Source organism: Anser anser (genome assembly GCF_964211835.1).
Source record: "Anser anser genome assembly, chromosome: 20".
NCBI classification, from domain to species: Eukaryota; Metazoa; Chordata; class Aves; order Anseriformes; family Anatidae; genus Anser; species Anser anser.
Window position 1 is genome coordinate 6514453 of NC_139741.1, and position 26761 is coordinate 6541213.

Below are 26761 nucleotides of genomic sequence, written 5' to 3' on the forward strand. Positions count from 1 at the left end.
GACGCGCCGGGGCAGCTGTTTGGTACCTCTCGGAGATGTCTCTGGTGCTTTTGGAATATCAGATTGCCAATAAAAGCTGTGCAGAGTGCCGGAGGCAGCTCCTCGGCTTGATGCCGTGTTTTTATGCCCCGATTCGGGTGATGGGTCCAGCTTGGGGCTGCGATAGCTTCGGTGCCACGACCCTGCGCAGCCAGCAGCGAGTGCTGGGCACGGCAAAGGCTTCACAGGCAGCGGGGCTGGAAATCTTCCTGCCCCTCGGTTAGTGGGAGAGACAGCTCAGGGCTCGTGTCTTGCACTGGCTTTAGGTTTTCCTTTCAGAAAACCAAGAAAATATATAAATAAATAAAGCAACACTGTGAGCCGCCTAAGGGGGAACCCCTGTGTTACTCCTCCCTCCTTTTTGGGGAGAAAGATGCTCAAAGGGGTGAGAAAGGGGTTGGACCCCCCTAACCCTGTTCTTTCCACCCTCCTGATCATCATCCAGTGCACGAATTAAGTGTTGAAGCTTCTCCCTCTGGTGGCCGGGGGCTGCTCCCAGTTAGGCGGGTGCTGGTCCCAGTTTGGGGGGCTGCAGCCCCCGAGGAGGATGGAGGCCCGTGGGGCTGGGCAGGTCCGTTTTGGGGGATTTCTCTTGGGATTTCCCCAGAGCTGACTCAAATCATCGCTGTGCACTGGACAGGGCTGGTTTTGGGATCCCCTTGCTCGGGGCTCAAACACAGCCCTGGCATCTCAGAGGCGAGTTATTAAGAGGGGTAGAGCAAGGGGGTGCCACCTGAATTAATTGGGATGATAACTAATTAGGATCACTAATGGGTGGGGCTGGGCGGGTGCTTTCCTTGCAGAATAACCCTGCTGGGGGGGATTTCTGCCCCCAGCTCCTGGTCCAGCCCTGTGTCTCCCCCTGTCCTGTGTCGCCCCACCCTGAGAAGGGCTCTGGGGACCGTCCTGATGGTGCTCAGCACCTGCACTGAGCTGACCCAGGGCCTCTTGACAGCTTCTGGAGGGGGAACATAAATCTTTCAAGGCTGCAAATGTCTTTTTTTTCTTCCATTCTGGGTGAGGAAAATGGATTTTTTTTGCAACTCCCTTCAATGTCACTGGTAGCAGGAGAAGCTGTTGGTACACCGCAGACCCCCTCGCTGCCCAGCCGAGCGGAAACTTGCTGCCTTCCCCGGCGTGAGCTTTGGATGCTTTTTCTTTTCCTCGTTGCCTCGTTTGTTTGGGAGCATTTGCAGCACCCCCACTTCAGGGCTGCCCTGAGCTCGGGGAAAACCAAGGGTTACGGGCAGCTCTGGGGTGGGGAAAGTTGGACCCTGGTGGCTGCATTGTGTTTTTTGGGTTGTTCTCTGCATGCTCTGATGTTGTAAAGTCGATAACTTCACCCCGGGTGATGCCTGGTGATGTGGAGAGGGAATTGTGCAGCTTTGGTGCCACGCCATCCCCTGGGAGAGCCCTGGGCTCCTGCACTGCAGCCTGTAGCGGCCACCAAGCACAGCTCCTCTGCTCCGAGAAGTGCATTAAAAAGATGCTGCAAAGTTAAAATTAAATCATCTGCTGCCGGGCTCGCAGACGGGGGCTGAAACCCAGGAAGGCACCAGGGAAAGGGCAGAGGAAAGCTGGCAAACGGGGTGCACCCGTGCTGATTTGGGCATCCCCCGCAGACCGTGAGCAGGGCTGAGGCAAAGAGAGGTGACAAAGGCCACCCTGCCTGCCGGTGGCAGGGTCTCAGCCTCTTCACCTGCCTCTCGCAGAGCCCTCAGGGCTGTTGGAGCCTGAAAAGCGTGGGCACGGGGCGCTGGAGCAGGCGGGGAGCAGGCAGCGGGCAGCAGCTCGCGGTGGAGCTGAGCGCAGGGAGCCTGCGGTCTTCAGCTGAGTTATGGGAATGCATAAAGGGAGATGTTATTTGAAAGCTCTGGATCACCGTGCTTATTTTTTTTTTTTTTCCTTTTTCCTTTTGGCCTGTGGCTCAAAGCTGCAGTGAAATGTGGAGATGGATCAGGCAGCCGCCAACATGTGAGAGGAGGTGGTGCTGGGTGCATTGCTCAGATGGCCTCTGGGAGGGTGGAGGAGCCTCCGTACCCAGCTCCAAGAAGGGATGTGATCGCTCACCAGACCTCAGCTTGGTCCAAAAAGGTTGTGCTGGGCCCCCCCAGGATGAATTTTCCCCATCCCAGAAGGTTTTGGGGCCCCTCCTGCTGCAGACCAGCCCCACGTCCAGCCCTGTTTGTAGGGTGGATGCAAAGGGCGCATCAGGCATGGCACTGAAGACATCGGGGGCTTAATTGAGATGTGAACACCTTTTAGCCAAATACTGAATCATCTTTGGCCAGATACTGTCAAGGTCACAAGTGCTCTGCTCAGAACCCGCTGAGCTCCGAAAGAAACTGTTGCCAGAAGTCTGAACCACCGGCTTTTTCCATGAAACCATTAGCCTTTCCCTCCTGGCCCCTAAGAGACAGCCTGTAACGGGTCCCAGTGGAAAACAGCCCCTTTCTCCTGATTGTTTCCCGTCTTTTCTACTACACCCTGGCTTTCTGGGGGCTTTATTTGCTTTTCAACAGCTGCTGCACATTGAGCAGTGAAGGATGCTCTGCAGAGCCCAGCGCTATCACCGTGTTGGATCCCAGCGCCGTGCAGGCAGCTCCAGATCCTTTTTCCCGACACCCCCAGCCCCAAACCTGGCTGGGCAGGAGGGTGGATAAAACCCCACCTTTCACACCCCCCCCAGTCCAAAATCACAGCCTCCCCTGAGCCCAGCGGGGCTGCCGAAGGGGTTAATCCACTTTGCGCACAAACAGATGGGAAAATGTTTCCCTCTAATGCTGCTAAATAGGCTCCTGAAAAATGCATGGCCCTAAGTGGTCTTGTAGGGCTTTCCCCCCCCCGGGAGGGTCGGGACAAGCTGCAGAAGCGGAGCTCAGGAGGGGAACAGCCCAAATCCCTAAGGGGGGGGCTGCTAATGGCACCAAGCAAAGGGTTTCGTGGGGTTGGGCTCCAGATGGGACCAGGTGCCCCGGGGACAGCGGCGTGGCCATTAGCGGGGTGGCCATGGACGAGTTAGCAGCTGCTCCGTCCTGATCCCGCTGGACACACAAGCTGGGCAGGCACTGGGGGGGCTTGGGGAGGTTTTGAGGGGGAGAACCGGGCTGTGGTGCCCCCCCCGGGGCTGTGTTGGATGGCTCATTGCTCACAATTAGCAGCTCCAACACCCCCATTTATTGAGGTCCCCGGGAGCAAACACCTCTGCGGTCACTGGTCAAAGACCCTTTGCAGGGGACGGGTGGTGGCGGTGGAGAGATCCCACGAGGCTGCGGGTGCTGAGCTGGTCTCCGTCCTTCTCCTAGCACTTCCCCGTCCCCGCCGAGCACAGTTGTGACAGGTCCAGCGAAGGGGAAAGGGAAGCCCTGCTCACCGCCGGGGCCTCTCGCTGCTCAGCTGGCGACCGCCCCGTCCCCAAACCTGTCCCCATCCCCACAGGGCCGGGCAGGTGGCAGAGGGGGGACACCGAGCCGTGGGTAAGGGGTCCTCCCCCGGAGAGGGCACAGCGGCTGCAGGGAGGGAGCGGGCGTGGGATGGGGAACATCGGGGGTGTGGGGTGGTGGAGGAAAGGTGGGGATGGAGGAGAGGTGGGGACTGGGGTGAAGGGAGGGATGGAGGGGATAGAGGGCCCTTTTTAATCTTCATCCCCACCAAGCATCCTTTTTCTTGCGGTTCCTAGCTGAACCCATCCTAATGATGGCCACAATCCCCTGGGGGGGCATGTGGAGGAGCAGGGCTGGGGACGCTGTGACACGGGCAGGTAATGATTTGGGGGACACAGGGTGGCACCCCCGAGGTGGGACAGCCAGCAGTGGGTGCTCGGTGCTTTGGGGACAGGTTGGAACTGACGGAGCTGTGAGCTTGTCCCTGCAGCACCAAGGACCCCCCCCGCCCCGCCCCACAGCCCTTATCTGATTAGGGACTGGGGGAGCCTCCGGAAAATTGACCTGCCTGAGCTGAGCCAGCGAGGGGGGACTGGGAAACCAGAGCAAATGGGCTCTTCTCCTCCTCTTAAGTGCTTTTCGCTGTCTGTCTTTCCTGCTTGGCCAGAGAGGCAGGGAAAGGGGGGGGAGAGAGGGGGCGATGCAGGTTGTGATGGGCTGGAGTGCCCCGGTGGGAGCGTGGGGACGGGCGATGGGGACAGTGCCCTGTCCTGGGGACACGCCGCCACCCTCCTGCAGCCTGCGTGGTCCCGAACAGGACCACGTCCCCGGACAATATAGGGGGAAAGAGGCTGGAAAAGAAGGGACCCTGTATTTGTTTCCTATATGTAATATATGTATGTATGGTGATGGGGTCTGGGTGGGCTGAGGTAGTAATTACCCTACAGCGGGTCCCTTTGTGGGCTGGGGTCGCTCACACCCGCCCCAAATCCCCACTGATTGCAGCTTCTGAGCTATCTGGAGATGATGAACACCCCAGTGAGTGTGCTTATGTTCCCCGGGGCTATAGGTCTGTCTCCTGGGTGCCGTGGCTCTGTGTGCTGGACATCGCTCCGAGGTCTCCCGCGGGCTCTCCTGCACCCCAGGCACAGCAGGCACCTGGGCAGAGGGGTGCTAAGCCCCCGGGGGGGCCTCGGGATGAGGCTTTGGTGATGGGCAGGACCCAGATGTCACAAAACCAGATTTTCTGGATGCCAAATTTCCTTTTCCTTAAGGCCGATTGCATTGCCTCTGATTTTCTGGCCTCTGCCGATTCCGTCGAAGACTTGTTATTTGATTTAGGTGATGCAAATCCCCTTTCCCTCTCCGAGGTGACAACAAAATGACACCAAACATGGGCTGGTCCCCACCTGGGGATGTCCCCGGTATCCAGCACCACCCCGAACTGTGCCTCCCCCCACAGCCCAGCACTGATTTCGGCCGAATCTGCACCGGGGTTTGTCTTTGGGGGAAAAAATAAATAAAAAAAACAAAGAGCAAGGGAAGAAAAGAAAATCTATTGCTGGCCTTGCCGGCTGCCAAGATAACCGCCCCCTCCTCTGTAGCTGCTGTAATTAGGTGCGTGAATCCCCGGCGCGGGGAAACGCGGCGCTCGTGGGTTTTCTGTGCGGATGCGAGGCTGCCTCCATCCATACGGGGCATTGCACCGTGTGCTGGTGGCTTGCCCGTGCCAGAGTTGCCCCATGGGGTGAAAATTTGGGGAAGGAAAGAGGAATAAATCAACGCCAGTCTATTGAAATGTTCCCTTTCAAAGCAGTCACTCCGCGGGGCTTTTTGCTCATGGGGCCGCTTCGTTCCCCCATGCGGAGCCCCAACAACTTTGGTAATGCTGACTTGTTATGGCAGATGAAATATTAAAGGGCTATGATATAGCCCAAAATTAATATTTCAACAGAATGTAAAAGGAGAGGCAAAGACGAATCCAAACAGTAAAGCTGAAATGAAATGTTTTTATCTCACAAGACCAAAATGGCTTGGCACTCCGGCTTTGATTCGCCCTTCCCTTACTTTTATATGCTATTAAAATATTTATTGGAATAGTATAAATAGTGCTTCTGATGCCCCGTGTGCCACTACGCTGTTTGGGGTAAAGTCTAAACAATTCGTGGGCCACGGGGCAAGCTCTGGGCTCAGCAGCCCTCGTGCCATAACCAGATGGAAGCATGGCTTTGGGGACGGCCACCAGCACTGCCTTGTCCCCTAGCATCCAGCCGTGACTCTTCTCCCTGTTATCCCATTCTGGGATATCCCGTTCTGGGGCTGGTCATGCACGGTTTTAGGGTTTCTACCTCCCGTTGCCCTCCCTCTCCCTCTCAACCCTATCTCCGGTAAGAGAATAAACCCATCTCTGCCCATTTTCCGCTTTTCCCACCCATTTTGCTCTGCGAGCATCACCCCAGCGAGATGGAGAGCTGTGGGGTGGCCATGGGGACTGGTGACGGGGACGGTCCCCGAGCCGATCCCATTGCTGGTGATCCCAGCAGGCTCCTTTCCCATTCTCCATCCCTTCGTGGCTGAAGCCTGCAAGAACCTCGTGCCCTTTGCTTAATTTGTATGGGATTGGCCAAGGCTCACCCTGACCTGGGGAAGAAGAAGGGGACAGAGCCAAGGATGCCCATAGGAAGCCACAGCCACATGGTAACACAAACCAGCGGGGAACCAGCTGGACAACGAGTTACAATAAAATCCTCCTTTTTCTTTAGAAATAATAACATAAAATGAATTTATGGCAATTACGGGATTTCTATATTTATGTCATTATCAGAACTATATAAGGAAAGTTGGCTGATATGAATGTATTTCGGGCGCTGCTTCCAAGGGGAGGGCATTGATATATATATTTTTAATCACGTTCCAGGCTCATTAATTCCCCGCCCGCACAGAATCAGCTGTGGGGCCGGCTCCGAGCGCTCCGGCCGCTACCAGGGCAGCTGCTTTTAGGGTGAGGAACTCTCCTGCCTGCAGTAATCCTGGCTGAAAAACAGTCACAAAGCAGGAGGTTTTGGCTGAGGCTTTCACCTTCCTGGGGTGTTCCCCCTTATTTTTTTTTTTAATTTGATTGTTTTTTCTCTTTTGTAGGCAATCTATCAGTTTTGGAGGCTCCTTGGGGTCAGAGCATGAAAAATAGCAGCCCGTGGTGTCCCCCCAGGTGCAAACCCCAGCCCTGGCCCTTTGCTTTTCTGTTAAATCCCTACCAAGGGACGGGGTTGGCATCCCTGTGCCTCGGCCCCGTGCAACACCTCTGCAGCTCCCACAGGGATTAGGGCCGGATTAGCGTCTGCTGGCCGCTGTTATCCCGGCGATTAGTGCTGCCCCGGGATTAACAGCAGGTGAAATGCAGGCCGGGGATTAATGGGGCCGTCCCGTGTGGATGCTTTCAGAAATGCTTTCGCTTGGCGTTTGCTCCTGCTGCTGGCTGGGTTTGGGATCTGGGAGCATGGCCGGGATGTCCCCATGCCCTGGGAGCAGCGGGGCCATGATGCCCCCCGACACGACGCAGCCTCAGCCCAATGCTTTGGTCCTCGTCCAAGGCACAAGGATCGCAGCCACCTGCCCTTGCCCACCCCGGCCCCTCCACCTGCCAAACCGGAGCCGTAAATAAAAGCCAGGCTGGGTGAAAATACTGATTTCTGTAACAGCTGAAAAATATCCCGGCGGCGGTGCCAAGAACCTGCCAGAGGCAGGGAGCACGGGAGCACCCTGCTTTCAAAGCCCTCATCTAGCAACATGGAAAGGCTCCTGAGATGGATATTATGGGATGCGTGGTGCTGACACGGGCCCTGATTCCCTGCCCCGGGGCCAGGTTTGGAGTGGGGAAACTGAGGCTGTGCCCCGCTGCCCTGGGGACAGGCTGCGAGGGATGAATCACGGCCGTGCCACCGCCTCTCCCTGCTGCTTTGGCGTCCCTGGGGACTGCAGCCCGTGAGTCAGCCCTCCCCTCCCCAAAGCAATTGGGAGAGTGGTTTATAAATCACGGGATTTTTCTGAAAACCTGCGGCCGTCGCCTGCCTGCTGGGGCCGGACCCGTCGCTGCAGTCACCGGGCATTTTGGGGACTCTGGACACCGTGCCCTGCCCTCCCAGAGGGGTCCAGGGGGTGGGTTTTGGGGCAGACCTCACCAACCCATGGTTCCAGCAAGGGGTGGCCCCCTCCTGTCACCCAGCACGGCTTGCAAAGCCTCCTGGCAGCACCCAAAGGTGCTGGGTGCTCGGGGGCTGCCCTGGGGTCCCTCCTCCCCCCGTGGTGCTGCCGCTCGCCATCACAACCAGCGGGCCCTTCTCAGGGGCTTCTTCGGCTTCTGTCACTGCTCAAGGTCAATCCCATTAATTGCCGTGAATTATTTTGGCATTAATGGAGATGTCTTATGCACTTCCCCTATAAATGAGGCTTCCAGGATTAACGCGCTGGCCAATATTTCCTGGTGAAGGCAGAAAGGAAAATATATGGCAGGGGAGCAGGAAGGGCCGGGGGGCTCGGGGAGGTGGCAGGGGCAGGAAAACGTGGGGAGGGGGCGCGGGAGCCACGTGGGGGTCTCAGCATGGGGACGTGATGGGGGGACATGGCCTGGCCTGCTCTGTGTGCTCCAGCCGTGTGCCGTTGGCATGGGGCAGGGGGGGAAGCGTTGGGGTCCCCTGGGTGCAGCCTCGGCATCACGTCCCTCTGCTGCCCGGGGGCTGGGGGTGCCGGACCTGCTCCCTGCCCTCGTTTTCGGTGGAAGCACAACTCGGCGTGGTGCTGGGGGACCAGGGCCTGGACGTTCCTGCTTGGCACCACGAGGGGAGCGTGGCGTTCCCCAGGTGTGCTGGTGGTGGTGTTCCCCAAAATCTCATTCCCACCCCCCCAACCCCCCAAGGCTGATGGGGATCCCTGTGGGTCTGTGACCCTGTGCCGTGAGTATCTGGGTGCCCCACGGGAGCTGCTTGGGGTGCACGAGGCAGAAAGGAGCAGGGTGAGCCCCGGGTGAATCCCCAGCCCTGGGGAGCACGGGGGGGGCCCCCAGCTGCCCCCAGCCCATGCGGGGGCTGCAGCCGGGCCCTGTCTGCAACCCCCCCCTGGGCAGCACAGAGAGGGGTCTGGGGAGGAAGGGGACCCCCCAGCCACGACAGGGATGGGGAAGGACCCCCAAACCCCCCCAGATAGCAGCGGGGGGGTGTGAAGCGGCCAGACCCAGCTGCCCCTCTCCACCCTGGGGTGCCGACATGTGCCCCCCCGGCGCTCTGCGCCCCCCACCCCTCTCCCCGTGCCCTCCTCCCCCAACCCGCAGTTTGCCCTATTCTTTTCTTCCATTGCAGGAGGGAGGGGAGGGCAAGGCTGGCCCCGCAGCCCCCCCAGGCTGCACCCATGGGTGCTGGGGGGGGGATGGAGGCCGGCTGGGAGGCTGCTTGGGGGGGGTGGGGGGTCGGGAAAAAAGGGGCTGCATTGCATCCGCTCTGCTCCCAGCTCCTCGCCCGAGGAGGGGGAGGAGGAAGAGGAGGAGGAGGAGGAGGAAGGCGCCTCCCCCTGCCGCCCTCCCCGCTCTGACCCCCCCCGGAGCCCGATGCGGCTCCGGCCGGGCGAGCGGCCACGGGAGCGCCCAGCAGCGGGGCCCCCCCCCCGGCACCGGGGGGTCCAGAGGCGGGGGGGGAGGGGGGGACAAGGAGCAGAACCCCCCCATTCCCACCTCCTCCCGCCCCCGCTTTTTGCTTTTATTTACAAACAGCAGCGGGGCACCCCCCTCTTTAAGCCGGGGGGGTGGGGGGGGGAGGAGGCGGCGGGGACCCCCCCTCCTTGCCGTGCTCATGGCCGGGTCCCCCCGCTTCCAGCCCCCACGGGGGGGCAGCGGCTGAGCCCCAGCCCCCCCCCCGGCCCCGCTCCCCCCAAACTTTGCCTTCGGATGCGGGGACTCCGCCGAGCTGCTCCTGATTAATTGCATCTGCCTCGGATTAATTATTCACCCTCCTGCTGCTTTTTTTTTTTCCTGTTATCGTCGTCTTTTATTTTTATTTTTATTTTTTTTTTCCTCGGGGGGAGCGCTTTAATTCCGATTTTTTGGGGAAGAAGGCGCTTGGAGACGATACATAGATTTTTTTTATTTTTTTTTTTATTGTGCAGGGAGGGGGGGGGGCTGGCGACTTGCTAGCCCTGCAGCATCATCCTTCATCGGCGCAGCTTTTATTCTATTATTTTATTTTATTTTTTCTTGGGGGGGGGGGTGGGGGTGCGCACACGTGCTCTTCTCCCCCCCCTGGATCCCGAGGAGGAGGAAGAGGAGGAGGAGGAGGAGGAGGAAGAGGAGGGGGGGACCCACCCGGCTCGGCGCGCCCCCGCTCGCCCTGCAGGCACCGGGGGGGTTGCGGCAGGATTGGGGTGCGGGGCCGGGGCTGGGGTGCTGTGCCCCGTGAGCTGGGGGGGCACCGAGTCCCCTAACCCAAACCTGGTCCCCCCCCCCCCCCAAATTCCACCGTTGGCTGCTGCCGCCGGCTCGCACGTGGTTGGATTTAGGGGATTTCTGCGGGTATATATATATATATATTTTTTGGTGCTTGGCTTGGATTTCTATTTTATTTTAAATTTTTTTGCCACCGGGGGGGTGGGGTGGGCTCGGGGCCTGGCTGCTCCTGCCGCTGCCCCCCCCTCCCACCCCCCCCCCCCCCAACATCTCGCCATGGGCTCCCCAAAGAAGATGCCCCCGGGGCTGGCCGCCCTGCTCTGCTGCCTGCTGCTCCCCGGTAAGTGCCGCGGGGGGGGGGGGGGGACACGGGACGGGAACCTGCGGGGGGTGCGTGGCTCTGTGTCCCGGGGGGGCTCCCGCGGTGTCTGCCCCCAGCCCCTGCCCCCCTCTGCCTTAAAACCCCCCCGCAGCCGCTACCTCCCCTCGCCCTCTGCGCCCCCCCCCCCAAGATGAAACGGGTGAAAATCGGAGTTTTTTCCTGCTTTAATAAAATGACGGCTTCACGGGGTTGTTTGCTCGGGTGGGGAGAAGGGGGTCGCCCCCCCCCCTTTTCCCCAAGCCCCCCCCCCCCCGCCCCGGCCTCCCCAACGCTTTCTCCTCCTCATGGGCATCGCTTTGGGTTGGGGTGCGGCGATGGGCGTACAGCCTCCCCCCTCCCTCTGCTTCTTCCTCACTCCTTCCCCCCACCCCAAATAAATAAGGATTTGGGGTCGGGGGGGTCCCAGCCGGTGCTGCTGCCCCCTCCCCGCCTGCAGCCTGAGCAGGGGGGGGCCCTGCTGCCTGCGCTCACTTTCCCTGAGTTGCATTTCAATCGCTGCTGTCACCCTGCCGGTGACATCCCGGCCCTGGGGACGGTGGCACCTGCTGCAGGGGGCTTTTTTTTTTGCGGGGGGTGGCACTTTTGGGGGGGCTTGTGGGGTAAAAGCGACCCCTGCCAATGCACCAGCCGAAGCGCCTTTCCCCGGTGGTTGAGCAGAAAGAGGGGGGGCTGCTGGTGTCTGGGGGTGCCGTGTGTACCCCTCGGCCAGCCAGGGGTTTTGGGGTGCCCCCAGGGGTTGGGGCTGTGCCACCAAAGCCGGGGGGGTCTCAGGATCACGTCCCAGCAGCCCGTGGATGAGGCGCTGGGGGGGGGCTCGGGCAGGGTTCCCGAGCATCTGCAGCCCCCCGAGGCTCTCGGAGGAGCTTGGGGAGCTATTTACCCACAGCGGCAAAATAATAAAAATTTAAAAAAATATATAAAGGGGGGTGTGTGTGTGTGCTGAGGGTGCTGCAGGGGGCAGGCAGGGTTTATTTTTCCCCTGACCCCCCCCCCCGGCTCCCCCCAGAGCAGCAGGAGCAGCGATGCTCCCGGTGCAGCACCCGCAGCACGGCGCTGCCTCGCTGGGCACCGCAACTTTATCCAGGGGCTGGGGGTGCTGGGCCTCCCCTGTCCCCCCCGCCCCCCCCAAGGGACCCCAGGAGTGGGTACAGACCCACGGTGCTTCCGCGGGCACCGGCTTTTTCGGGACCAACAGGTAACAGGGTTGGCAGCCGGCGGGGGAAACGTGCTCGTCCTCCTTTCCTCCTTCCTTCCCTGCCTCGGTTTTGCATTTAGGAGCTGCGGGCGGCTGGCTCGGCGTTTCCCCATGGTGGGGGGGAACCACGGCAGGCCTCTGCCAAGCTCCGCTGGGGGATAAACGCTCGGAGACATCGGGGGAAATCTCCCGTCTTCGCCAGGGGGTTGTGGTGTGGGGCTGGATGCGGCCCCTGCTTCCCCGTCCCTTCCTGGCGGGGGGGGGGGGGGTATTTCTGAGCCTCTAGGAGCAGGCAGCAGGGTGGGTCAGGCTTCTGCTTTATGGCAGGGCTGGATTTGGCCCCTGGGCCGGGGGATATGATGGGTTGGGGGGGTCCCAGGAGCTGGCACTGCGGTGCTGGGGCTGGAGCCGGGCTGCCGGCAGGGTGTGCTGGGGCTGGCATGGGGCTGCTGCCAACGGGGCTGGTGCTATGGGACCCCCCCAGAGCCCACTCCCCACTCTCCATCCCTCCTGCCCACCCGGCCCCATCCAGCCCGTTAAGGGATGGGGCGGATTTCCCAGCCCCAGCACCCCAAAATCATCCCCCCTCTCCCCTGCACCGGTGGGCGAGGGTGGCCCCAGGGGCTGCGGGAGGCTGCTGGGACCCCTGCGAGGCGCCTGCCATGGGCTTGGGGCTCGTTTTGGGATGTGGAGCTGCCCTCGCCAGCCCCTTTGGCCTTTCCTGGGCAGCTGAAGGTCTCGGAGGGAGCCACAAAAAGCGGCCAAAAGCTCCAAATTTCCTTGGCCTTCCTTAGGAATTGCTCTGGCTGCCTGCTGGGCTCAGCCTGTGGCTACGCGGCACCCTTTTCTGCTGCCCGAGGATGCTTCTTCCCCGTTCCCTTTTTTATTTCTTTCTTTTTATTTTTAATAACGACCCTCGGCGGCAGCTTCACCCCGCTTTGTGCTTCTCTGCCGGTCCGGGAGCCCCCCGGGAGCCCCACTTGGCTGCGGGCCCTGCACCAGCTGCTGGCAGAGAGGGGATTTTGGCATCCCCGCATCCTGGGCTGGGGCGGCCCCGGGGCTGCGTGAGGGTTTTCCGGAGGGACGGAGCTCGGGTGCTGGGCACGGCGGAGCCGCAGAGCTGAAAGAGCCCTTTCGGGATGCGGCACAGCGGGGATTCGCCCGTCGGTTTGTTTGGGTGGGTTTGGGGTCAGCCCCTGCGTCCTCTCCCTGCTGCTCGCTGAGCCTCGGCCCTGCTGCGTGCCTCAGTTTCCCCTCTCCTGGAGGCGGAGATGTGGGGTTATTTGGTGTCTGTCCCCGTGCAAGGCAGGCCTGGCTTTCCAGCTGGCTTAGCGCCGCTTGTTCGCCCTCCTGAGAAGTGTGAAATAAAAATAAAGGATGACTTTTGCAGCCGTGCCGTGGAGGGGCAGTAACCAGAGCGAAGGGGTCCCCGCGCGGTGCTGCTGTCACCTCCGGGGCCACCGGGGCCGGCTCCCCTGTGCCTCCACCCCACTGGGGATGGGGCCATATCCTTCTCCCTGCATATCCCCCCTAATTCCCAGCGGGTCCGAGCCCCGTGTGTAGGGCTGGGGGAGTAGGATGGCCGCGGGAGCTCCAGCCAGCGCACCCCAACGCCTGCGGGGTGCGGACCACCTCCCGGCCCCATTTCGGCACCGAGCGTCCCCTGCCTTGGGGATTTTTCAGGCCAGCAGGTGGAGATGTGCCATAACTTGCTGCCGGAATGGGGAAAACACATTCGGCATTTGCTCGCTTACCAGGTCCTGGGCGTGATGCTGGGTCTCAGGGGCTCAGCACCCTCAGCACCAGCCCCGAGCAGGCGGGGGCTGGCAGCACCTCGCCTGCCTGGTGGGGCAGAGGGCAGGATGTGGCCCCCGAGCCGGGCTGAACCAGGCAGGAAGGGGTCACACGAGGGCACCCAGGAGCCAAAATCCTTGTTTCCAGCTCCGGGGTGCCCTTAGGTGACCCCAGCTCTTCCTTGCTGCTTTTTCCTCCCCTCGGGTTCCTAACGGGGTTTAGACCCGGGGTGGGGTTGCCGCCCGCTGGTTTGGCAGCCCAGCAACAAGTTGCTCCTTTCAGGGAGCATCAGGTTTGTCCCTGCGTGCTCACAGGGGTGCCTTGAAACCCCCAGCCGGGGCTGCGCTTGCCTGTGTGTGCGTGACGAGCACGGGGAGCAGGAGCTGGCACATGAATTGCCCCAGAATTTCGGGACCAAGCTCCCCCTGCTGCACCACCCAGGGAAACTGAGGCAGGGCACCGGGTAGACGCAACCCCACAGCAGGACGTTGCACAGCAGTGCTACTTAATTCACCCCACCGTGGCCAGCTGCCATGATCCCTCCTCTCTAAACCCGTTTCCTGAAAAAAAAAAAGAAAAGGGAAGGAAAGGAAAAAACCAACCCAGCCCCAGCAGAGCATCCCCTGACATTGCATGGGCACAGCCCAGCTCCGCGGCACAGCCACCCGCCTGTCCCCATCCATCCCGTGGCTTCTGGCAGTAGGGGGGCGCAGGAAAAAAAAAATCCTGGGAAAAGCAGGGATTTAAAGGGCGAGGGAAGGGGTCTTTGCGTGGTGTTACCCGATTTTTGGCTCTTTGCATTACCAGAGCAGCCCAAAAGGGGTGGCTGGAGGAATTGGTGTGTTCCCCTCCCGTGCGGCGCTCGTCGCTGAGCGAGCATCCCATCCATCTGGAAAAGGTCACTCTGGCTAATCTAATCAGCGTCTTTTATTATTAAATACAGGGCTCTGCTAACGAGCTGCCCCCCCGGGAGGGAGGAGGGGGCTGCCTGGCGCCAGGGCCGTGCTGCCTTTGGGGTGGGTTTGCTTGTGGGGAGGTCGTGGGATGGCAGCGAGGGGACCGGTGCGTGACGGGGCAGGTCCTGGCGCTTCTCGCCGTCGGTAGAGGTGCTCTGAGCTCAGGGTTTCCTTGTGAATTGGAAGAAACACGGTCCTCAGAGGTGCTCTGAGCTCACGTTTTGCCTTCAAACTGGGAGAAATGGGGTCCTCCAGCTGAATCTGATGGCAGCCCAGGATGCCTGCTGCCAGGGGAAGGCACAAACGTAGGGCTTGGGGATTGAGTGATCCCGGGTTTGTGATGCTGCTCTCGCCGTGCCTGGTCCCTGCCTTTCCCCAGCTGCTTGTTGCTGCTCCCAGCCCTTCCCTCCCCGCAGCGCCGGGTCAGAAGCCCGCGGCTCGCTGCCATCTCCTCCCCGGGAGGATGCTGCGATCAAGGCACTTCTGTTTTCCTCCTTGGTCTCCTTCCATCTCCTGCTGGCCAGTGTTTTCCCCTTGCTTGTGCAATATTTGCTGTCCTGGATTTTTCAATAGCTATGCCGAAAGCCCAGGCTCTCAGGTGCTTTGCGTTCCAGCCCTGGAAGGGTTACGGCGGCAGGTTGTGCTCTGTCCTGCTGCCTTGCAGGGCTGACAAAAGTTCTGCCTTTGGGGCTTTCCCTCTGCTCTCGGGGTGTTTTCTTGTTGATGCCGGGCCCCATCCTGGCTCCTTCACGGCTCGTTTTGTGCCTCTTGCTGCATCCTGCTACGGCTCAGCACTGCCCGGCACAGGGGAGAATTAACTGGCGCCGCAGCAGCCCAAAACGTGTCCCTTGGCACAACCGGGGGGATGGAGATGGGACGGGGGCTGTGAGCGGGACAGGTGCCTTCGGGGGATCACTGCCACCCCACACCGATGCTGGCTCAATCCTGGGCTAAACAGCTGCTGGGTTTATCCAGGGCAGCCCCCTGCTGTGCTGCGTTTTGGAGCCCCGGGGTGTTCCCGTGGACATTCATGCTCGGGCAATTCCTCGTCCTTTTTATTCTTCCCTTTTTTTTTTTTTCCTCTCACCTTTTAATTCATTTCTTCATTTTTCTTCCTCCTCCACAAAGGCCCTCTCCTCCCCGGCCCCTGGCCTGTCCCCCGACGTGATTTGTGGAAATTGCTCTAAAGTAGCTGCCGCGTAAAAGCCTCGCCTGCTCCGGGAATTTATGGCAGGCTGTGCCTGAGCGCAGCACATCCCATTTAGCCCGTATTTATTTATTCCTTTAGGTTTCTTCCCCCACCCCTTCCCTTTTAATAATTTCCTGGGGAAAATGCAGGGCTCAGCACTGCAGCCTGGGGCGCCCAACGTGCATTCTGCCAGCATTTCTTGGGGGGTTGCTTCTCCTGGGGGTGCTGGGCTGGACCCGGGGGTGCTGCTGTCACCCAGGGGTGCTGCTGTCATCCAGGGGTCTGCTGCATCCTGGTACCAGCCACGATGCTCTCGTTTGGGGCTGGTGGTGGAAAGAGGCATCCCCAGGTGGGAGCCAGGAGGAGGATTTCTAAGGATGCCCCCAGACACAGACACCCCTCTCCTTCTCCTCTGGGACCTAAAAGAAGGGAGAGTCATCAGCACAACCCTGTATTAGACACCGGAGAATCCACCCTGAGCACCACTGCTGCCTCTAGTCAGACTCGATCCTCTTTTCCCAACCTCCACCCACCCAATTCTGATCCTGGGATGCTTTTGGGAAGCCCCAACCTCACCAGCCTCCCAGGACGAACACCGGGGGCCCTCTTGCTGCGGTGCCTCCCAGCCCCACCGCCGCCGCGGGGCAGCGCTGGGGGCCGCGGGTGGCCCAGGATCTTCACGACCCCCCTGTCACAGCATCCCCTCGGCCGTCTCACCGCCGCGAGCCAGGGGGAGGTGCCGGTACATTTGTAACAATTATTCACTTAATTGAGTTCCAATTAGCCAGGGCTGGAGATGGAGGCTCGCACCGCGTCGGCGGGCGCGGGGAGCTTGTTGTCTTTCATGTTGCTGAAAACAATTTCCAAGGCTCCGGCTGATGGGAAGCGTTTCCGAGCTTCCCACGAGGGCCGGGTTTCCCGATTCGGCTCTGGTTGTGCTGCGGGGGGGTTCCCCAGGCTGCATCGAGGCACAGAGCACGGGGGGGGGCTCCCCCTGCCATGTCTCCATGGACCCAAAGCTCCCTGTGCCGGGGCTGCGCCCAGGTTCGGCACCACCAGGGCTGAAGCTTTGAGTTTTGGGTGGAGGTGCAGACCTCTGTTCCCCAATTTCTTTTTTTATTTTTTTTATTTTTTTTTGCTGTATGGGGTCAGACGCTCCTTGGGTGGGGGTTTAAGGTGGTGGGGGTTGATGCTCGGGGGTGGAAATGGATATGGGGAGGTGGGCACGAGCCTGGCTCCTGCGCTGATTCCCCTTTGGCTGGAGCATCCCAGTGTTGGGACACTCAGATGTGGGGCAGCCCCAGTGTGTGGAGCTCGTGTCCACCCTTTGTAGTTGGCCCTAATGGCCATGGGGATGAAGTATGGACCTGGGGGGGCTCACGCTCTAATTTTTGGGGCTCTGAAGCTTTGACTGGGTTGCAGGGGGCATCCAGGGGATGCTCGGGTGCAGTGGGGTGGTTTCACACTGCCCAGAAGCGAAGCTGCAGCTGGGACATCTGCGGGTGGCTTCATGGTGGGAGCACCCCGGGAGGCTCGGTGGGGTGCTGGAGACGAAGGCAGTGCCCTGGGGGCTGCCCTTTTTGGGGTTCTGGGGCCTATCCCACAGCTCTTTGACCACTGCTTAAACCCTGGAGCTTTTTTGTCCCCGAGGGTCACCAGGGAGTGCTGGAACTCCTCCGGAGAAGCACCAGCAGAGCTTCAAGGCAGCGTGAAGCCATCTGTGGGGGGTCAAGGAGGGTTTTTACCACGGTGTCAGCCCCATTCCTTGCATTGGGACAACCCCTGCAGCCTGCCCCGAGCGGGGGAGCTGGGCTGTGGGGGGACCAGGCTGGGGCACAGCCCCCAGCTCCCCCCCCATTCCTATTTTCCTGTGTTTTTCTGTATGCTTTTCCCCTGCTAAGTGGGGATATACGTGCTGGGAGCCCCCTGCTGCAGCCCGGGGGATAAGCTGGGATCAGGATCCCCCCTGGAGCGTGCCTAAAGCGATCCCTATGGCAGACAGCTGGGGCTGGGGCTAAGCTGGAGCTTAGCGCTGGGTATCGGTGCTGGGTGAGAGGAGGAGGAGGGGGCTCTTCAGCCTCAGGGCAGTTGGGAGTGGGGTCAGGATCGGGGGGCTGAGAAACACTCCCCATGAGCCCTATTTGCTGGGGATCTGGGGTGAGAATAAAGGCAAGCAAGCCTGCAACCCCACTAGCCATAACCATGGCCAGTCTGTCCATCAGCCTTTCCATCTGTCTGACCCCAAGCAGGGAGAACAGAGCAGGGTCGCCCCTCGGGGATGGGATTATTTCAATGCCAGAGACCCCCAGAAGCATCAGCCCCCTCAGATGGGGGTGTCTCTTGTCTGCAGGGCAGTGGGGTGGGTGCTGCCACATCCCACACCGCTGTCCCCACGTGCCATCGTGGCCGTCCCTGGGCCCATCTGGCTGCGGCGACGTGGGGCACATCTGGCCGGGCAGATGTGGCTGCCGGGGGGGTCACTGCGTGTTCCCACCTCCCTCTCTGCCCCCTTTCTCCTCTCTGTGGGTCACAGCCCACCCTGGGCTGCCACGGATGGGGGTGAGTGTGGGTCCCATCCTGCTGTGGTGCTGGGCAGGGGGTGAATTTTAGCCAAGGGGGGGGGAGGGCTGGGCAGCCCCCAGGCTGGCTGGGTGCAGAGATCTGCTTTTTGCTTGTGGTGCTGAACCGCGAGGGTGGAAGGACCATATGGTCCTCTCTGCGCCAGCCTAATATACCCGGCAATGCGGGTCAGGCGCCGCAAATCCCGTTAACCGCCGTGGGCCGGTGCGGGGCAGAGCCGGCAGCCGGGGCTTAACCCTTCTGTCCCCCCAAACCCAGCTGGAGGTGGGGGTGCCAGAGCTGCTGGCCCCCCAGGGGGGCTGCTGGAGGCCAGGGCAGGGGCTGGGGACAGCCCGGGGTCTCCTGAGCTGTAGGGTTTTCCTTCCTTCCACCCTTCTCTCCATCAGTCCTCCGTTCTTTCTGCTGCCCCAACTCCTCCTCTGCTGCCACCCCATGGCACGAGGCTGGGCTCTGAGCATGGTGCTGGGCTCTGAGCGTGGTGCTGGGCTTGGTGCCACCTCGACTGTCCCCCCACAGTGCACTCAGCATCACCACCGGTGTCCCTCGGTGCTGCCGGGAGCAGGTCTTTGGGTGGATTTCCTTTGTGAAATGATCCAATCCTTCTCCAAACACCGGATTTTTTTAAGGAACAAAAATGATAAGGAAAAAATTTGCACTGTTTCAGTGATTCAGTGTTTAACTTGAGCTTTTTTTCCCTGGCTCCCGGTGCCTCATTCGCTCTCGTGGGTATTTCATCCAACATAACTCAGGCTTGGGGATCTTTTCCCAACTCTGCTTCCCAGCGGGTAATCTCTCATCTTGGAAAAAAAAAAAATCCCTCTTGTAGAAAATCCTGGGAAAACACCAGGAATGGCAGGAGCAGCCCTGGCTGCATGGACCAGGACTGTGCCACAACCGGGGCGGTGGCTTCACCGGCAGTGCCACCACGTCCCCAGCACCTGCCTGGCCCTGGGGACGAACCGCAGCTGCAGATGCCGTCGGTACCCGTACCGAGCGCTAATCCTTTTAGGAGCCTTCCTAAGCCTCTTACCCCCTGCACCCTGCTGCAGCGAGTTCCCGGGTGGGTTGCGGGGTCTCGACTCGGCTCCGAGCCTGTGTCTCCGCGGGTCTGGCCACAGCGATGCTCCAGCAGAAGAAAATCCTGCTTGGGCATTCTCCCATACCCCTGGGTAGGGAATAAGAGGAAAGGGTGAGAGCTTTGGGGAAGCCCCCCCGGCATGCTTTTCTCCCCCATCAGAAGTCCCCAGGCAGGTGCCACGGCAGGGGCTGAGCTGTCACATCAGCTCCTCTCGCCGCCCGTAATTTGGGTGCTGGCGGCTGCTCGGAGCTGCTGGGGCCACTGGGGAGCGGCTGCAATCAGCGCCGGGGCCGCCGGCTGCATGGCGGGGAGATGTGAGGGGGGGCCCAGGTGTCCTGGGAATTGCTGGCAGCCGCGGATGTGAAGACCTTGAGATGTCTCCCAGGCTCCTACAGGAGCCGTCGGGTGTGCGGGCTGGGGGTGGGTTCAGCTGGGTGCTTCTGCCCCTGCCTCCACCCAGCCAAATGAGTGGGGCCGTGGGGGCACTGGGGCCAGTTTGCCCCAGGTCACTGGGGAGGGTTGGTAGCAGTGGGACGAGCGTGTCCCCAGTCGGTGTGACCTCCTTGCCTCCCTCTTGGCCCCCCACAAGCTACCAGTGTCATCATCACCTTTGCATTGGGCCGTGTCCACGGCTGGTAAAATCAGGGCTCACAAGCTGGACCTGCTGCTTGGTACTGGGATGCTGGAGGAGCTCAGCACCCTTCGCGCCATGCACCTCGGGGCTTGGCTGGGAGCTGGGGGTGGTTTGGGGGATGAGTTTTTGGCTGATTTGGGGGATGAGTTCGTGGCACGTGTCCTTGCTCGCTGGACACCCTGTCCCACGTTGAGGATGGGTTGGTGGGAGGCTGGAGCCCCCCAGCAGGAAGCACAGTGACCCCCCAGGTGCCGGGGGGGGCTCAGCAGGAGGAAAACCCAGCCTGACTCCCCCTTGCGAGATGCCTGGGGGCTACACCTCCTAGTCCTAACCATGGGGGCTCCGGGGGGCAATGCCCTGCACTAACCCCCCCTCTCCATCCTCTTTACAGCCCATGCCAAGGGTCCAGCCCCCAGCCCTGAGCCTGCCGAGCCCCCCGGCGCCGTGATGCTGCCGGTGAGCTACCGCCTGTCCAACACCCGCCTGGCCTTCTTCCTCAAGGAGGTGGGGGCCAGCCCCCCAGGCAATGGCAGTGCCCCGCTGCAGCGCTCCGAGCCCTTCGTCGTCTTCCAGACCAAGGAGCTGCCTGTGCTCAACGTCACCCTGGGACCCTTCAGCACGGGGCTGGTGCTGCCCAAGGAGCACCTGCAGCCCTCCAGCACCCTGGAGGTCCCCGACCGCCTCACGGTCAACTGGAAGGTGCGCGCCTTCATCATCCAGCCCCGCCTGGTGGCCAGCCAGCCCGTGGTCCAAGTGCTCTTCTACGTGGCCGGCCGGGATTGGGACGACTTTGACGTGACCGACCGGCTGCCCTGCGTGCGGCTCCACGCCTTCCGCGACGCCCGTGAGATCAAGAGCTCGTGCCGGCTGCGGGGCAGCCTGGCCACCTGCCTGGTGCAGGCGGAGCTGCCCCGCGCCTGGTTCGGCCCCGGCGCCGTGCCGCTGGGCAGGAGGAAGAGCCCCGAGAGCGTGGAGGTGCCGGGCGAGAGCCAGCAAGCCGAGCTCTACTACACCCTGCACGCCCCCGACGGGGCCGGCCAGTGCCTTGGGGACACGGTATTGTCATCATCCCCCCGCCGCGGGGCCGCCGGGGGGGCCAGGACCGAGGGGCCCACGCAGCACCCGCTGCTGCGCATCGGCAGCGTCAGCCTCCTGCAGGCGCCCCCCGCGCAGCCCATGCAGGAGCACCACCTGGACGGCAACGTCTTCATCCGGCTGCCCGACAAGCCGCTGAAGCCCGGCGAGGTGCTGAGCATCCTCCTCTACCTGATGGCCAACTCCACGGTGGAGCACTTCACCCTCAGGTAGGGGCCCGAGCCTGGGATCGGCCCCAAAAGCGGCCCTGTTTTGTAGGGGAGGGTTGGTTTGGTTGGGGTGGGAGAGAGGAAGGGGATGGGGAGGGTGCTTATGGGGTTTTGAAGTGTTTTGTGGTTTTGCAATGGGGGTTTCATGGAGGAAAGGGCCTTCCCCTGGGGTTTTCACAGCACTGCTGCTGTGGTGCGGTGCTCCCCGTTGCACTGAGGTTGGGGCCGTGCCAGCAGCAGTGGGATTTGCTCGCCGACACCTTGGGGATGAGATGCAACCTGGTCGTGGGGCCAGCAGGGGCTCCCCCTGTGCCCCCCATCCCAATGCCGGGGCAGGATGTGCTGAGCACCCCAGGATGGGGAGGTGCGTGGGGGCACCCCCCTTGTCCCTAAGGACAAGGGGATGTGATGGGGACAGGCTCCGACCCTGCTATCAGGGCTGCTGGCTGGTGATTCCTCTATCTAAAACTGGCTCCGTGGCAGGGCAGAACTTGTGCTTCTTGGGAGGGAAACTGAGGCACGGGGGGCACACTGGGCAGCCATTCCCACATCTCATCAGTGGGTGTTGGCAGCGAATGACTGCGACCCCCTGGCACAGGGGACATGGTGCTGGATGCTCTCCTGTCCCTCACCGTGGGGCCAGAGGCCCAAATTCCTGCTGGAGGGGTGATGGGGGGGGGCAGCACCCCATGGCAAAGGGGGGCTCAGGGGGGCTCGGCCCCGCCACGATGCCTCCACCACGGGGAATGCTTCTGAGAGCTGGGAGGAATTTGGGGTGAAAAATCCCCCTGCAGCCCCGGCAGGGCAGCTGGGGGGGCGGTCGGATCCAGCCCTGACCGTGGCTCTCTGCAGGGTGAAGGCCAAGAAAGGCGTCAACCTGCTCAGCACCAAGTCGAGGAGCGTGCAGTGGCTGGTGAGCTCGGAGCTGCTGACGGGCGGCAAGCACTCCACCGCCACCGTCGACGTGGCCAGGGCGGAGGGCGCTGGGCCCAGGTAAGGGACCCTCGTCCATCCCCAGCCCCAGGGCAGCACCGGAGGGGTGATTTGGGGAAATCTGTGGGTTTTGGTCCAGAGCCGGTCTTCGCCTGGTTGGCACTGGTGGCCTGTGGGTGCTGGGGGGGGGGTCAAGCGATGTGCTCCTAGGTCACCAGGACCATTTTGCAGCTGCATTCCCATCTGAGCTGGTAGCACCCGGTTGTTTCAGGTGCTCGTGGGCATTTATGGGGGATTTTGAGGCTGAGTTGTGAAGCCATGGTGGATCTTTCAGATTTGGGGGAAGTATTTCAATTTTTGTAAAAGTTTTAACACCACGGGTGGCAGCAGTTCTTTGCTGGTTATCCTGATCCCCGCTGAGAGTCCCTCTGGGAAGGAAGGGGAGCGCTTCCTGGGCACAGTCCCCTCCAGTCCCTAAGGTCACATCTCCATCACCTGGTGTCTTTGGGGTCAGGGAGGCAAAAGCCTCTGGGAGCAGGGTTAGAGCGAGCTGATGCTCTCGAGCTGTGTTGGAAAATGTCAAAAGCAACCAGAGCAGAGGGATGTCAGAGCCCACAGCTGACATCAGCGTGTCCCAATGGCCACCAGCCACATTGTCCCCTGCCCGGACACCCTGTGCCCACCCCGGTGCCACCCTGGAGCCAGGCGCGGGCTGGCGGGGGGAGCACCCAGCTCCCCTCCCCTTCCCCTGCCCCCTCCCTGCCTCTGCCGCCGACTCAAATCAGCCTTGAAAGGTTAGAGACGGGAGATGAATTTAAAGTGATTACAATCACCTTTTAGACAAACAACTCGATCAAATATTAACGTAATGGAAATGATGAATGACTCAAAGCCGCGTCGCCCTCCGGGCCCTGTGAGCACGAGCGGTTTGCCTTGGGGGTGGCAAGGATTGGAGGGGACCCTGGAACTTTGGGGTGATATTGGCCAATTTCGGTTGTTTTGCACCCCAGCAGCTGCCCCTGGAGTTGTGCCCCAGATCCGGGCAGCCTGGCTGTGCCGGGATGCCCTGCAGCAAGGAGCCCCTTCCCCTCGTTATATGAAAGAGAAACCTCCCATGTCCGGCCTCCTCAGATCAGTGGGGCCTTCCCTACGGCTGCTGCATGGCAGGATGAGAGCGGGGCCATTTCGGCTTTCTTCCTCCCCTTTGCCCCCTGCTCCAGGGAGGTTCTACCAGCTCTGAGCGGGGCTGTGTGGGCCCTGGGGTGTCTCCTGGGGACGCTCCATTTTTTGGGACCCTTGCAGCCCTTTGTTTTAGGGGGATTGGCTCCCCAGGGCCCAAAGCCCAGCGCAGCCCATGTGTTGCCCCGTGGGATGCTCAGGGTTTGACATGTGGATGCAGAAGCAGCCCGTGGTGGTAAATCCAGCTGGGCTGCCAGAATGATGGAGCCCAGGAGGTGAGGACAGAGCCTGTGGCCATTTGCTGTCCCCTCGTCCAAGCGCCCATCCCATGGTTAGTGACACTGGGCAGGTCCAGCACAGAGTACTGATATAGCACCCATGGGAGCTGGCCGAGGCTTTTCTCCCACGGGGGATAAGCAGGAAAAATCCATTTCTCTTCCATTTGTGTGGGTTTCCCTCTGAGCAGCCCCCCGGCTATGTCTGGGCTGACCACCATGGTGGTGACCACCCCCGAAGAGACCCCCTGGAGATGCTCTGCATGGCTGGACGGGACCACCCAGTGCTGGTTCCCCAGGGCACCCACCTCACCGTGTCCCCCCCTCCTGCCCCCTGCCAGGGACGGGGACACCTCCTCCGAGGTCATGCAGCTGGATTTCGAGATGGAGAACTTCACCAGCCAGTCGGTGACGCGCCGCATCATGTGGCACATCGACTACAGGGGCCGTAACCCCCCGCCCGACCTGGAGAAGGTGGTGACGGAGCTGACGGTCATCCAGAGGGACATCCGGGCCATCGTGCCCCTGGCCATGGTGAGCGGGGTTTGATGTTCCTCCAGCCCTCTTGCTTAGCTCCTCTGGTTTCCTACTGGGGATTGGTTGATGTCCCCCCAGGGATCTGCGGGCAGGGATGGGTGGCGATGTGTTCCCCTGCGTTCCTGGCTCTCCCACCAGCCCACTTGCACCATATCCCCCCCCCCTGCAGCACCTGTCCCTGGATCTGGCAGGATCTGGCCCTGGGGCTGGTGCAGGACAGCGAGTCGCCCTGTTACAGGACGGTCCCCTTTGTGTCCCGTCCCCAGGACACGGAGATCATCAACACGGCCATCCTGACGGGCCGCACCGTGGCCATTCCCGTGAAGGTCATTGCCATCGAGCTGAGCGGCATCATCGTGGACGTCTCGGCCATGGTGGAGTGCAAGTCCAACAATGAAGACATCATCAAGGTGGGTGCGGGTGGGGGCTCGTGTGGCCCTGTTGAGGGATAACCCCACAAAGGATCATGCGCTGAGCCTCTCCTGGGGCTTCAGTCCCCGTGCGACTCTCCCCAGCCCTATGGGGTGAAGGACGGGGCCCTTTGTCACTGCAGGAGGCCACGGGATGCTCTGGGGCTGCAGACACTGGCTCCAGGCAGCAGCAATAACTAAGGGTTATCGCAGCACTTAGCGCCCATAGGTAAAATATTGTCACCTGGCAGTGCAAGCTGCACGTTTTCATCAGCGGCTTCACCTGCGCTGCTGGGCGATGTTCATCTCCTGTGCAGGCTGATGTAGGGTTGGGGCTGAGGTGTGGTCCTGGAGAGGCATTGGGGGGCAGAGGAGGGGATCGGGGACGATGGGGGACAGCGGGAGGGACGTGGAGAGGAGCGAGAAGGGTGGTGTGGGAGGGGGGCCGAGCTGTGAGTGCAGAGCATGGCAACAGTCCCCTGCTCCCCCCAGCTGACGAGGCAGCCTCCGTCCTCGAATCCAGCTACGGCTGTGCATTTTCCATTGCCGTAGCCATTCATCCTTATACATTTTCTATCACTGTACGTATCCATCTCTCCGCCCGCCTGCATTATTCTATCACCGTACTCATCCGTCCGTCCATCCGTCCCCCCCAGACACCTCCCCTTCTCCCAGCGGGGCAGGGGGTGATGGGCAGAGCCCCGGCCGGGCTGGGACCTGCTCTCTCCTGGGGTCCCCTGGGAGCCAGCAGCCCCGCGGGCAGGTGACAGCCGGTGTCACCGACTGTTTACCCAAGTTCTCGAACAAAGCCCCAATCCGTGCGATTTACCGTGCCGGCTCTAATTTATGGAGACCGGTCCTCCGCAGCGTGATAAAACACTGGAGCAATAATACACTTCAGGATGGACTCCAAGACACTTAAACTGTTTAATGTGCTGTCTTTCCACTCGTAAATCTATTTACACGCTGTCCCCAGACCTGGGGGGGGCAGACACATGCACGCGAGCGGGGATGAATAATGCATGGAGCAGCCCTCCAGCACCACTCGCTCGCCATCCGGAGCCCCGCGCAATTTCTTGCTGAGTTATTTTGTGTTTGTGCTAGGGATTCGTTTCCGAGGGAGCTCTCGGTTCCCTGCTGAGATTGGGGAGTATGATTATGGTGCCAGGGCTATAAACCTGTTACATAAATCAAAGCTTACATGGTGGGATCCGCTATCTGTTACTGTAAATAATTTAGCGTTGGGGAGCGGGGAAGGGATGCTTCTCCCCAGGAGGTGTGTGGCTCGCTGGGGGTTGATCTTGCATGGAGGGGAAATGTTGTGGACCTGGTGGACGTGGTAGTGAAGATGCCACCCCTGAAGGCTGGTGGGTGAGAGCTGTCACCCTGATCCCTGCATGCAGTGACGCAGGGAAAATCCCCGTGCTCTGCCCAGAGAGAAAGAGCTGCCTATCCAAGGCAGCGTGGAAATAATCCCCGGGTTCGGGGACAACACACGTGCTGAGGGATGTGGAAGGAGAGGAGGTGCCACCTCTGCCTCCGAGGGAGAGGCTCAGCCTCACCCTCTCTGTGAGCCTTCCTTAGGAGCCCACCACCCGCCCCTGGTTGAAGACCCTCCAGGAGCAAGTCATCCCATTGGGGCTGCAGCCCCGGGGACGTGGCCACCCTCAGGACCCCTGGCTGGCCCACTGTTCCTGCTCCGGAGGGCCTTGGAGGTGAATTATCCCCTTTATCCCACGCTTGAGGCCGTGCCGTGCAGAAGCAGAGCCGGTGGCGCCTTGGCTCAGAGCCCAGGCAGACCTCAGCCTCTCGCTTCCCGACGCCTTGCTGCAAATCCGGGAAGCATCTCCCAACAAGTGTGCGCTTCATTTAAAAGCTAATCTGCAGTCACTCCATCATCAGGACAGGCCCGATGTGCTGGTATTTTTTGTTGTCGAATCCCCCCCCCCGTCCCCAACCAACTGAAAAGCAAGTGGCCCCCAGAACGAGGTGCTGGGGGGATTTATTAGGTAAGACAACGTGAGCAGCAGCCCATCATATTTATTGTGATAAATGGCACAATATCTAGTGCTGGAGGATTCGCCCAAGAGCTCATCTTTATTCAAACGCTGCCCTGCCAGAGCTGAGATTGTCTTTTCATGGAGGCTGAGCTGATACAAGAGCAAACCAGCCTGCATGGCCCTTCCCTCCCTCTGGCTGCGGAGTTCCGGGTGCAGCATCCTCCACCACCCCCAGGGAACACGGGGCTGGGAAGCACAAAGCTCCTGCAGCCGGATGGATGTACAGACCCCAGGATATGATGGGGAGGGATGCAGGGATGCTTCCTCCTGTGCTGGCAGGCAGCGTGGACTCAGTCCTTTGTCAGCCCTCAGAGAATCCACGTGGGAGAGCACCTTGGTGGAATCTGGGTTTTCCGCGCTGTTGAGGTGCTCGATGCAACTGAGAAAGAATGACTGAGCTGCTGAC

The 26761-nt window shown here is 61.0% G+C and overlaps 1 protein-coding gene and 1 long non-coding RNA gene across 2 annotated transcripts in view; both read left to right on the forward strand.

Moving 5' to 3' along the window:
- Positions 1-845: 845 nt before the first annotated feature.
- On the forward strand, positions 846-4995 carry LOC310884639. Its single transcript, XR_014574315.1, has 2 exons — positions 846-1056; positions 1973-4995. It is a non-coding gene; the product is annotated as an uncharacterized lncRNA (long non-coding RNA).
- A 4693-nt stretch (positions 4996-9688) lies between these two features.
- The window catches only part of TMEM132E (transmembrane protein 132E), a 20317-nt gene continuing 3244 nt past the window's right edge, over positions 9689-26761 (forward strand). The window contains exons 1-5 of the mRNA XM_083806090.1: positions 9689-10189; positions 20049-20961; positions 21814-21954; positions 23690-23882; positions 24152-24305. Coding sequence (XP_083662216.1) covers positions 10126-10189; positions 20049-20961; positions 21814-21954; positions 23690-23882; positions 24152-24305 — 1465 coding nt within the window. The 5' untranslated portion in view covers positions 9689-10125. The remainder of the gene's footprint in view (positions 10190-20048; positions 20962-21813; positions 21955-23689; positions 23883-24151; positions 24306-26761) is intronic.